At 42.0% G+C, this 11,168-nt stretch overlaps 1 protein-coding gene and 1 long non-coding RNA gene across 2 annotated transcripts; both read left to right on the top strand.

Annotated features, from left to right (window-relative positions):
- The first annotated feature begins 3,263 nt into the window (after nucleotides 1-3,263).
- Nucleotides 3,264-4,897, top strand: LOC114480425 (uncharacterized). The gene is made up of 4 exons (XR_003676105.1): nucleotides 3,264-3,434; nucleotides 3,886-3,950; nucleotides 4,146-4,311; nucleotides 4,397-4,897. It is a non-coding gene; the product is annotated as an uncharacterized LOC114480425 (long non-coding RNA).
- Nucleotides 4,898-8,275: 3,378 nt separating this feature from the next.
- LOC114480410 (trace amine-associated receptor 13c-like) lies at nucleotides 8,276-10,320 on the top strand. The gene is made up of 2 exons (XM_028474541.1): nucleotides 8,276-8,694; nucleotides 8,816-10,320. The coding sequence occupies exons 1-2, from the start codon at nucleotides 8,522-8,524 to the stop codon at nucleotides 9,624-9,626; spliced, it is 984 nt and encodes a 327-aa protein (XP_028330342.1). The 5' UTR covers nucleotides 8,276-8,521; the 3' UTR covers nucleotides 9,627-10,320.
- The last annotated feature ends 848 nt before the right edge of the window (nucleotides 10,321-11,168 follow it).

Below are 11,168 nucleotides of genomic sequence, written 5' to 3'. Positions count from 1 at the left end.
TGTCATTGTTTTGTTAGCATTAGCAGTTGCACCGTCAATCATAAGTTAGCGCTGTGTGCTCATTTTAGATCCTTGATGATATGGCCTACGTGATTTAATTTAAGTCTAAAGTTTTCATTAGTCATTTCATTTTGCCGTTTTTGTCTCCGAAAAGACTGTATTAAAATGCATTTCGTGACGTTAGCTTGGCGCTAGCATTAGCTCGGCGCTTAGCTCACTTGTTAGGGTTCTGCAGGTTCATCATCATTTTCATCTCGCTCCGCCGGGTCCGACTCTGGCTCGAACATGTAAAGCTGGATGGACAAGTCTTCCGTTGTTGACATTTTGTAAATAACATGTGAATAAACATTTTCTGCACAGCTAAATAATCATATCTCTTCTATCAAACTACAAAAATGGCCGAACAGGGTGGAGTTGAACGGAGTGTCACCTCTGCAACTTGGAGAGGGGGCGGGGTATGAAGTGTCTCATTTGCATTTAAACAGGGACATCAGAAAAGGGGTAGAAAAGGGTCCTGTGGAGCTATAATAATGAGGAATTCAGACCCAAGCATTGCAGTTCCGCTTTATATAGACCACAACTCTATGATTTATATGTAAAAAAGGAAGGACTTAAATGCATGTCTCCTTTAAATGACTTCTATCATGTAACTGACAACGTAGCACCTGACATCATGCATGATGTACTGGAAGGTGTAGCGCCATATGAAGACAAGCTTGTGTTGAATTCGCTTATTGAGCAAAAACAAACTTAACTACAGGATCACAAGTTTTGACTATGGCTTTTGTGACAAGGGTAACGAAACCCTCTGTAATAAGTAAGACCAATCTAAAAAACGTTGAAGGCTCCTTGCGACCGTCAGCAGCTCAAACGTGGTCTCGCAGGCATTCCCCTTTTTAGCGAATTGTATGAACCGGCCTTGGTTACCTTTAAGGGAACTGCATATCGAGACGGCATGACTGTATTCCTTTCTAATGACCCAGATGGGGAGCCCCAATTTGGTCTCATTAAGTCAATTTTAGTATTAGACCAAACATCACACACACGAACAATAAAACTTGTTGTACAGAAGTGGGAAACAAAAGGTTTTGATACGCAATTCTTTGCATACAGTGTGATTCCCACTCAAGTTTTGGTAGCTGTTGATGTGAGAGAGCGGCTTGACCGCCATCCCCTACATGCAGTCAAGTCATTCAGCAAGCATGATGACAGTATATACATTTCACTAGCCTATAGACTTTTGTATTTTTTAGAAAATCAGCTTACTGACATCAGAAGTGTGTACAGTAGGTATGACACCTGTAAACTATGTAAATATAATTTTGACTTAGTTTTATGTCCCGAGAAGCCACTTATTCCCCTCCCCTTTGTTTAGTGGTTGGCTACAAATGCTGCCTAAAAGGAGCCTTTGCCTTGAGGATGATCAATATTTGGTTGATAAATGACTACTTGTATGGGATGAGCCTCCGGACTTCAGGGATGGGAGTATGGGAGTATTGCTATGTGATAAATTGTACAGTAGATGATTTTTTGTTTAATCTCTGTCTACATATCGTTGCTGTCGGGCAGTAAACATTGTGTATCTCCATATATGTTTGTATATGAATCTTCTACTTCGTCAAAGTGTTGTTCAAAAGCAGTTAAAAAAAAAAAGAAAAAAAAAAGTAGATCTATAAATTCCTGACGTGTCTATGTGATGTGTGAGGTTGTCGATTGGCAATTTTCACAAATTTAAAACTTTTTAAAGCTACTATTAAAAGTAATTGTGGACATACACGGTTTCCAGTGGCGGCTGCTGGTCTTTCATGCAGGGGAAGCTCATTTTCTGCCTACTTCAGAAAATGTATCTGTTTATTTAAATGTGAATTCTAGTAGAATTCACATTTTGTTGTCAACAACTATTTGTAGATTATCACACACGCACGCGCGTAGCTGCTGCGCGCTGGAGTGTGAGTGTTTGGTCAAAAGTCTCACAACACAAGCAGGAACAGTCTCCACAAACACCAAAAACAGACACTAGGTTTGTCAGAAGTTAATTCGCTATGAGAGGATCAGCAAAGTCTCCGTGTCAACACAGAGCAACGGACTGAAATATTTGAAAAACCCGCCTGTGTGCTTACAACGTCATACTCTCTGATTGGCTCATTTCGCTGTCAATCAAAATTGAATTAGCCTGAGACAGATCATCCAATCATCATCCATTATTCCAGCGTCCGGAACAGACAGATCCAGCCCACTGCTCCATAGACCTCCTGTGAAGCCCGGCGTCCGATGGGCGGGACTAAGTGCGTCATAATCGAGCATTTATCCAATGAGCGTCTAGTTTGACTGCAGTGGATCAACCCCTAAATCCTCTCCCATTGACTTCAATTGAAGCTGAACTTCACCACTGTTTATTAACACTATGATGCTGCTGTAATGAATGAAGAACGTCACGCTGTCACTGTCAGTTTCCTGTTATAAGAAGCTGATTCTGAACTAAACATACATGTGTTCTGTCATATATTTAGTCAATGAAATGTACACACAACACTACATATTTGACCACTGATTTTAGGGGAAGCTGAGGTTCCCTTGTAGTCTTAAAGCATCCGCCACTGACGGTTTCCATCTGACAGCGATGATATACAGTAGTAGTCACTCTCAGTTATTAAGTTATGAATCACATTTTTGTTTTATCTTTTTCAATTTGCCACAGATCTACATGATCTAAGAATGCAAAGTAGTCACCCTGTCATTCACTTGGATGAACGCTTTGAGTGGTTTTGTGTCTGATTAGAAATCAAATAGTATATAAACCATGTGCGCACACTAAAAGTGTGCTGCACTACTTTCCATAGGTCTGAATTTAACAAAACTTTGGCTGTGGGAAAATGATTTTTGGTTCACATCTCTCAACACGCAAACTGTGGCTCACTTATTAATTACATTGATGATGCTGTCACTGTTGGTTAAATTAACCTGGGTTTTCTGTTTAGATTGAAGCTGCCGTGCTGTCTACAAGTCTTGATTTACAACTAACTGCAACACCTCCATCCCTCATGGATGAAGACACGGCAACTGCCAAAAGTCCACCCTCCATGGAGGTCCAAACGGCACCTGTGGTTCCATTGATGATGCCACAAACTATATATATATATATATATATATATATATATATATATATATATATATATATATAGTTACGCAATTTGTAAGCTCCGCTTTTGAAGACTTGGGTTTATTTTTTTTTCCTTTAAGCAACACTAAAGAGTAATAAACAATATCTGCAGCATTGTCTCCAATTGCAATTTTCTTAGGATATCCAACAGATTCTCAAAGGCTCAACTGAAGGCAAGGTGATCCTGGAGTGCCTTGATGAGGAGAATGTGATAACCATTAAGCAGAGATGTTGCCTCGTCCGTATTTTGATGTCGTGAAGACTTTGGAGACAGGTACTTAAAGATATATACTATTAATTTGTTTGAATGTTATTTTGAAAAGGGTGAATTAATCCTCTATCAATCTTCTTTCAGGGGAAAGATAAGACAAAACACTACTTTTCAAGTGTGACATTTACCTATATTTGCTAGAAAGAACATAATTTTACCTTTTTTTATCAATTGTAGTCAAGTATTGATTATTGGCTATTTAGGGGTTTGTATTTAATATAAATTATTAACTTGAAAACAGTGTCCTGACTTGTCTGAGGTGAAATGCAAATACAGTTATATGATCAAATGTTTCATGATTTTTTTATTGACAGATCAACAATGAAATGTGTACAACACATGTACAAAAACACATGTTCAGTAGTGTTTTACTTTACACGACACATGTTTTATCAATACTTTAAATCTAGTTTGACTCTGTTGGTAATATTTGTTTTGTTTTTTTTGTTTACAGTCCTACCTCTGAGGCCAAAAAGTTCCTGTCTACAGCTTTGATTCATGCCTTTCCGTGCCTGCATCGTGAGTAATTAACATTTTATAGTGGAAATGATGCTAAAATAGTCAGTTGGACAGTGGACACGCTAACTCATCTCCCAGCACCTGAGCACTGAACGTCTGTGCTGTTCTAGATGGCTCAGCCACATCCTGTGACCACGCTGTCAAAAAGATAATGTGCTTCATCTCTATTCACCAAAGACTTTCCTTTTTCGTCAGGGAGTCTGGTTCACCCGAGGAAGGAGTAACCATCCAGCCACTGGGTTCCTCAAAGAGAGGCTTTGGAACAGCAGAAAGAGGCTGAGATCACAAAACAGATCACAGAGCACGCAGCAGAGACCGCCATAAAGCAATGAAGAAGGCGCCCGTGGGACACGCATAACAGGTAATCGTTGGAACTCAATAATTTCTTGAAGCAATCTTTGTATAATTGGGTGATTGGTAATATGCTTATGTGTACTTCTTTATAGACTGTATCATATTGGAGGAAAGAGCCATACACTTTAAAGAATGGCTGAGACACAATTTGCAGCCCCTCAGCAAGGTGGAGCTATATATGCTGAATACAGCAGTCTACAGGTCAGTAGGAATGCACTGAGGACAATAGCTGCAGCACAATAGCTGCAGCACTCAATGCTATTTTTCCTATGCATGCACCTTATAGTACTCAACCACCTCAAATTAATTAAAATATAAACTCCAGACAAACTAATTGGACTACTCCTAGACATCACACAGTACAGTTACTTGCCATTGGCCTGCTTTTCAAGATACTCAAGGGACCAGTGCCCATGTAACTGTCAAACTACTTCAAAAGAGTGAGAAACGGGCACAACAGACTGGAGAGGGAGCTCCATTACACAAATAGAATAATTTAAAAATCAGCAACAAACTTGGAATGAATGCATTTCTATTGTGCTACCACAACGTGGAACACCTATCCCCAACCAGTCAACAAAAATGCCATAAAAGAGCACCTTTCTGCAATTGCCTTCAGGAGTCTTATCTGGCGTTGTTGGCCTGTGGGACGCCAGAGGCAGCTGACAGCTACCGACAGCCACGGCGGTCGTTGAAGCTAAAATCATGCGCTCGGAAGAGTTTGGTGAGGCAATGGAGAATTACTTTTGTACGGCTTTGAAGAGGCTCCTGTCTAACATCTGGCGTCTCAGGAAGGGGAAGCAGTGCGATGTGCATAGTCGGGATGGTGTGCTCTTGACCTCGACTCGGCACTTTGTAGATCGTTTAAAAGAATACTTGAAAGACCTCCTCAATCTCACCGACAATCCTTCCATCTCTGTGGCTGAGGTTGCCTAGGAGATTAAAAAGCTCCTTCGTGGCAGGACCCTGGGGTTGAATGAGATCCGCCCTGAGTTCTCTAAGACCCTAGATGTTGTTTGGCTGTCATTTTTTAAAATTACTCTGCAACACCACGTGGACATTGGGGTGCGTTTGGATTGGCCACCAGTGCCTGCTCCCCGCACCAAGCCACCAACGTTGCCGCCATAGCCACAGTCTGCCTCGCCAGCGCTTCCCAGTCCTGGTTATGGAACGCTGGGTCTGGTCCCTCCGCTGGAACCCAATCTGCCCTCCCTCTCACAGTTTGGAGTATGTGGGACCTGCTCTTTAAGGGGGGGAGCTATGTCAGGTTCTGTTTAGTTTTAGTAGTCGGTAGCCCTTGTTGTCCTCTTTTTGTTCTGTAAGTCTTTGTTCATTCGGTTTAATTTCCATTATAGTTCTTGTTACATGTGTTAACCCTTGTTCCCAGGTATTCCTCTAAGCTTGGCTTCTCATCTACAACCCTGACATGTGACAGTTAGCAATCAGTGACGGAAATAATAAACACTATTTTGTTGTTTAAGCTCTAGCTGCATCAAGCAGTGGGTTAGAAAAGACTTCACAGTCTTGCAGTCATCTCGACTGAAAAAGACGAGCTTCACCATCTTAGTCACAACAGAGTAGAGTGATGCACCAATTTGACACCATAACAACAGATGGCATTGGCTTGGGCAGTGCCCCGTGAGGCAGGGTGTCGGGGCAGGTATAGGGGGCCACATCCCGGCAAGGCGGTCTGGCTAGGCCCTTGGAGGGGGCCCTGGCTTTAAAAAAAACTGAAGCCCGTGGCGCGGGCGGCATCAACAAAAGGTGATTTGGGGCGCCATGGGGGGCTAGGTTGGGGTGCCTGGGGGCCGGCGGGGAGACTCCCGGCGGCCCCCTGGTGCCTTATGCGGCTTGGGGTGTGGTCGTCCTCCCTGGGCAAGCTGCTCCTGGTGCTGCGTCCGTTCCGGGTCCCTCTGGCCTGGGGTCGGGTCCCTGCTGGCTCTGGGCTCGGCGGCGGGTGCCCTCCGGCTGCCCGTTCGGCGTGGCTCTGGTCGTCTGCTGGGCGTGGGCCTCGGCTCCTCCGCTAGGGTCTCGGGCGGGGAGCTCTCTGGGCCCTCCCCTCGGGGGGTTGGGCACGGGGGTGTGGGGGGTGTGTGTGTGTGTGTGTGGGGGGGGGGGGGGTTGGGGGTTGTATCGGTGGCGTGGTGCGCTGGGTCCTTGGCTCCTTGGGGCTTTCTCGGGTGTGTATGGGGGGGCGATGGTTGCCTCTCGGTTTGGGATCTTGGGGGCGTTCGGGGGGCTGCTTGGCCGTGGGGTGGTCGCCGGGGGCCCCTAGATTGCCCGCTCTTGCTGCTGGCCTGACTGCTTCTTCGGGCCCGGGGGCGGCTCGTGGGTTTTGCAGTGGCGGTTCTTGGAAATACATTTGTCATGGATGCACTGGCCTTGGGCTGTGGGATAACACTCATACTGGGCTCAACCATAGACACGTTGTTCCCAAATACCTGCTTTATGGAATTTCCACTCACTTCTTCCTCTGTTCACAGCCACCACCATTATTCCTAAGCCGCACACTGGTCACCAAACTGGCTTGATAACACAACAATAAGCACAATATAGTTATACACAACCACAATTTCACATCGCATCACATCGACTACTCCCCACCCATTCCATTTCCTATCTTGTATCCCTCTTCCCTGTTAACTTCCCCACCCCCCTCCACCCCCTCACCTTGGTGTAACACTGCCCTCTCTTTTTTACATCCTCCCTTTAATAAAGTATTTCTTACCCTTCCCTAGGGAGGGCTGGTGATGGTCACAATTATGCAATGAAATAAATAAATTTATTTAACTGCAATAACAAAATATGCATTGCTGTTAAAAGATTGCACTTCTTGTGGTTTAAACCTTCAACAGCATGTGCAGACAAAGGGAAAAAAAAAAGAAAAAAAACAACAGATGGCATTCATGGTGCTTCCATCCACCAAGTAACTTACAATCTTGTTTTTCTTACTAGTGCATTGCCCATAGGAAGTCTGTAGTCAAACATGGATGTCTGCCCATGCATGTATGAATATATACATAAGTAGGTGTTTGTGTACATGTGTATACTGTATGTATATATGTATGTAACCGGACGCATATGTGTGTAGATTGATACATGTACACATGTTCATAACCTTTTCCCCTTTTATAACACTCATAACTTAATTGTAAATTTTGTTGCACATGCAGTATATTTAGTGAAAGCCTTTTTTTATTATTATTTAAAATTTTATCTTATTGTTTTGCACATCACAAACAATCCGAGCATTTTTGGAAGCACTGATTTCACATTGTTCTCTCCCATAGACACGGTACACTCCCGTACGGTTAATACACAAAGGCGGCGTCCTTTCCGCGCGTGGGCGTTCTTCCAGTGCCTCTAACTGACACACCCCCAGCGTTTAACAACAAGGTGCTTGTTTTTCCATGATTTGGAGACCTAATTTTATATAATTAGCAATTGTTTTCATCTTTCAAATTTGGCTCAGTGGTCAATGACACGTGTCTGTTGTGACAATCTTAAGACACAAATTTATTTCTGCATTACAAGAAAAAAAACAGACTGAAATAATAATAAATAATTTATCAGTCTTTGTTAGCTGCGAAGTTTTGTGCATGTGTGCTATGTTTGCTCATATCCTCTGCATGTCTTGGGGGCTGAGCCCCCCCATTCTTAAAACCTAGTGACGCCCCTGCTGAAGTCCCGAATGCATAGTAAAGTCCTTTTGGCAAAGCATGGTGAAATAACTTCTCTGGCTAAAATAAAACCACTGCGTCTGTCAGTGCTACATTCAGGTACCACCTCAGGAAATTCAGTTCAATGGCTCACTGCGATTCATTATCAATTGTGGTCCCCTTAATCATCATTATCTATTCTATCACAGATAAAAGCAGCCAAATAACTTCTCTACTCCAGGCTCGCTGGCCTTTGAGGTAAGGAGAAGAACTCTGACACCTTTGGATTTTAAAGGACTTTGAAGTAGAACGTCTGCTCCACATGTTTGGAGAACACAGTTAAAGTGATGCATCTGATGTTGATGCTTCCACAGGGAGCTAATTCAAATGAAGTTATTTCAGCATTACGTAATGTGTAGAACAGGCGGTCTCTGAGGGAGGTCCAGTCCTCAGGTCCAGCCTCCACATCCCTGTGTTGGAGCAGGAATAATATATCAGTTGTTCATCAGAGAGGCTGAGTCAGAATGATGCAGAGCTCATCATCTTCTTCTCCTCACTATGAGCACACCTGATGAAGCTGAGCTCTGCTATCCACACCTGGGAAACTCTTCATGCAGGAGGATCGTGCGTTCTCACTCAGTGTCTGTGCTCCTTCACATCATCCTGTCCTCCATCACTGTGCTCACTTTAACTCTCAACCTGCTGGTCATCATCTCCATCTTACACTTCAGGTATTGACATGTTCTGTTGTTTTATGACTTTTTATGTTGTTAGACTTCTGCTATTTTCTGCTTTGATGATAATTGTTGTATCATATAATGATATCAGTGTGTTTCTCTCTAACTCCTCCAGGAAGCTGCACACTCCCACCAACTTCCTCCTCCTCTCTCTGGCTGTGTCAGATTTCTCTGTCGGTTTCGTCATGGTTTTTCTGATCCTCCTTATTGATGGCTGCTGGTTTTTAGGTGCAGACTGGTGTGTTTTTTATGTAATATTAAGTTTTGTATCGACCTCTGGTTCAGTAGGAACTGTTGTGCTTATATCAGTTGATCGTTATGTGGCTGTTTGTGATCCAATGCACTATCAAACTAAAGTCACTAAAAACCGAGCAAAGATGAGCATTGTCCTATGTTGGGCTGGTTCTACTCTCTTTCAATGTCTGAAGCTAAATTACAACATAGAAAATACAGGTCAGTTTGATTTTTGTGCTGGAGAGTGTGTGATTAATATCTATCCTGTTGCTAAAATTTTGAATCTTCTTCTCAAATTCATCTTTCCAGTCAGCATCATAGTGGTCCTGTATGTGAGAGTGTTTATGGTGGCTGTGTCTCAGGCCCGGGCCATGCGCTCTCATGTTACAGCGGTGACACTTCAGAGTTCACAGAAGGTTAACAGGTCAGAGCTGAAAGCTGCTAGAGCTCTGGGTGTAGTGGTTGTTGTGTTTCTAATGTGTTTAACTCCATTTTACCTTCTTTCACTTACAACAGGGTTTGGAGTCAAAAGCGTATCAGCTTTTAGTTTTGTTGGAGGTCTGTTTTTCTTCAACTCTCTGCTTAACCCTGTGATCTATGTGTTTATGTATCCCTGGTTCAGGAAATGTGTGAAATGTGTTCTTTCTCTTCAGATCCTGAAGTCTGGCTCCAGTGAGGCCAACATACTGTAAAGAGGAAAAGTCAGGGACAATGTGCTGCTGGGATTTAAAACAGTCACTGTAAAACTGTGATGAATGTTCCAGAGTTCTGTTTACTTTAGCCATGAATGAAAAGAAAACACCTGCTGATGTGTTGTTTCTGGAAAATTATTTCACACATTGTATTTTATTTTTTGAAGACAAAATTGTATATCATTATTAAAGTTAAAAACAACAGATAGATGTTTTAAACTCTTGACTTATAAAGTGCATGATATTGTTTCATAGGAAACTGATCAGTCGATGTGAAATCATTCAATGGATTAATGTGCATTAATCACACAAACACTCTATACCACAAGTCTGTTCCTTTTTTATCATTAACAAATAATAAAAATGTGTTCCTCTTCAGATCCTGAAGTCTGGCTCCAGTGAGGCAACATACTATAAATCATATAAGCTGGTGGAGAGATCTCCCTTGAAAAAAAAAAAAAACAAAACTTTTAAGTGATCAATCCGTTGTTGTGTCACAGACCTGACATGTTTTGATATGTTAATGTAAAACTGATCTGAAGTGCAATCAGAAGTTGCTGATGTGGAGACAAATGTGCACCAATCACATGCACAGCAAGTTGATTCCTGTAGAGTTCAACAAATGATAGGAATGATAAAACATACATGTTACAATTGTGAATAAAACACAAAGTGTAAGTTAGTGTTAGTTGAAGTTAGGCAATAGTTTATTAGGAACAATCAAGTAAAGCAGTAGACTATCAAATGTGATCAGATCACACTTTACCTCTGTTGTTTACAATGTTACTTTTAAATATTTGTGAAATAAAAACTCTAACTGTGAAATAAAAGTGACGTGTCCTCATTTCTGTTCAGTAATGTCTTGACTTGCAGTGGCCCAAAAGTAAAATGTACAGATGCACAGAATAACACAGTAGGAGTAGATTACCATTTTACAACTGTTTTTGTCTGTACAGACTATAAGCTAAAAAAATATTTAATCCTACATTGAGGAAATTCCAAAAATCATTGACAATGAAAAAAATTGACACATGTGATCAGTTGAATATGTGATGTTGCGTAAAAAAAATTATAAAGGTGAGAAAGTGTAACTGACAATAAGAAGAGATAGGAAGAAGAAAAACAATGCTTTGAAAAAAAGAAAACAATAATTCATAATTAAATACGTATGGACTTAGCTCAGTTACCCTTATTGAATGTGTGAGTAGACAGCACACTGGTGTGTAGTATGTAGTGCAGGGCTATTCAACTATATCTTGCTGTGGGCCATAATGTTGAAAGACTATGGTTTGTGGGTCAGATATTCCTGGCACAGTTGCTCTTTTTTTGCCTCGTCTGCACATGCTGTCAAAGGTCAACACTCCCTGTAGTGTAATCTTTTTACGACAGCAATGTATGTTTTGTTATTGCACTGAAATAAACTAGTGCAGGGCCTGTAGGAAGTATGTATGCTATAGAAAAGTGGGAGGTTCAGTAGCTTTTTCATGGATGGCAAAATTAAGGTGAGACATAAGGGACAATTAGGTTTGTTGTGAATTGTGT

This window comes from Gouania willdenowi, chromosome 18 (genome assembly GCF_900634775.1).
Source record: "Gouania willdenowi chromosome 18, fGouWil2.1, whole genome shotgun sequence".
Taxonomy (NCBI): Eukaryota; Metazoa; Chordata; class Actinopteri; order Blenniiformes; family Gobiesocidae; genus Gouania; species Gouania willdenowi.
The sequence above is the reverse complement of the archived record's forward strand: the minus strand, read 5'-3'. Positions and strand labels throughout refer to the sequence as shown.

Excerpts from the sequence above, each read along its gene's own strand:
- LOC114480410 (XM_028474541.1), top strand. The coding sequence starts at position 8,522 with ATGAGCACACCTGATGAAGCTGAGCTCTGCTATCCACACCTGGGAAAC. Across the intron at positions 8,695-8,815 it reads ATCTCCATCTTACACTTCAG|GAAGCTGCACACTCCCACCA; the intron begins GTATTGACATGT and ends TAACTCCTCCAG.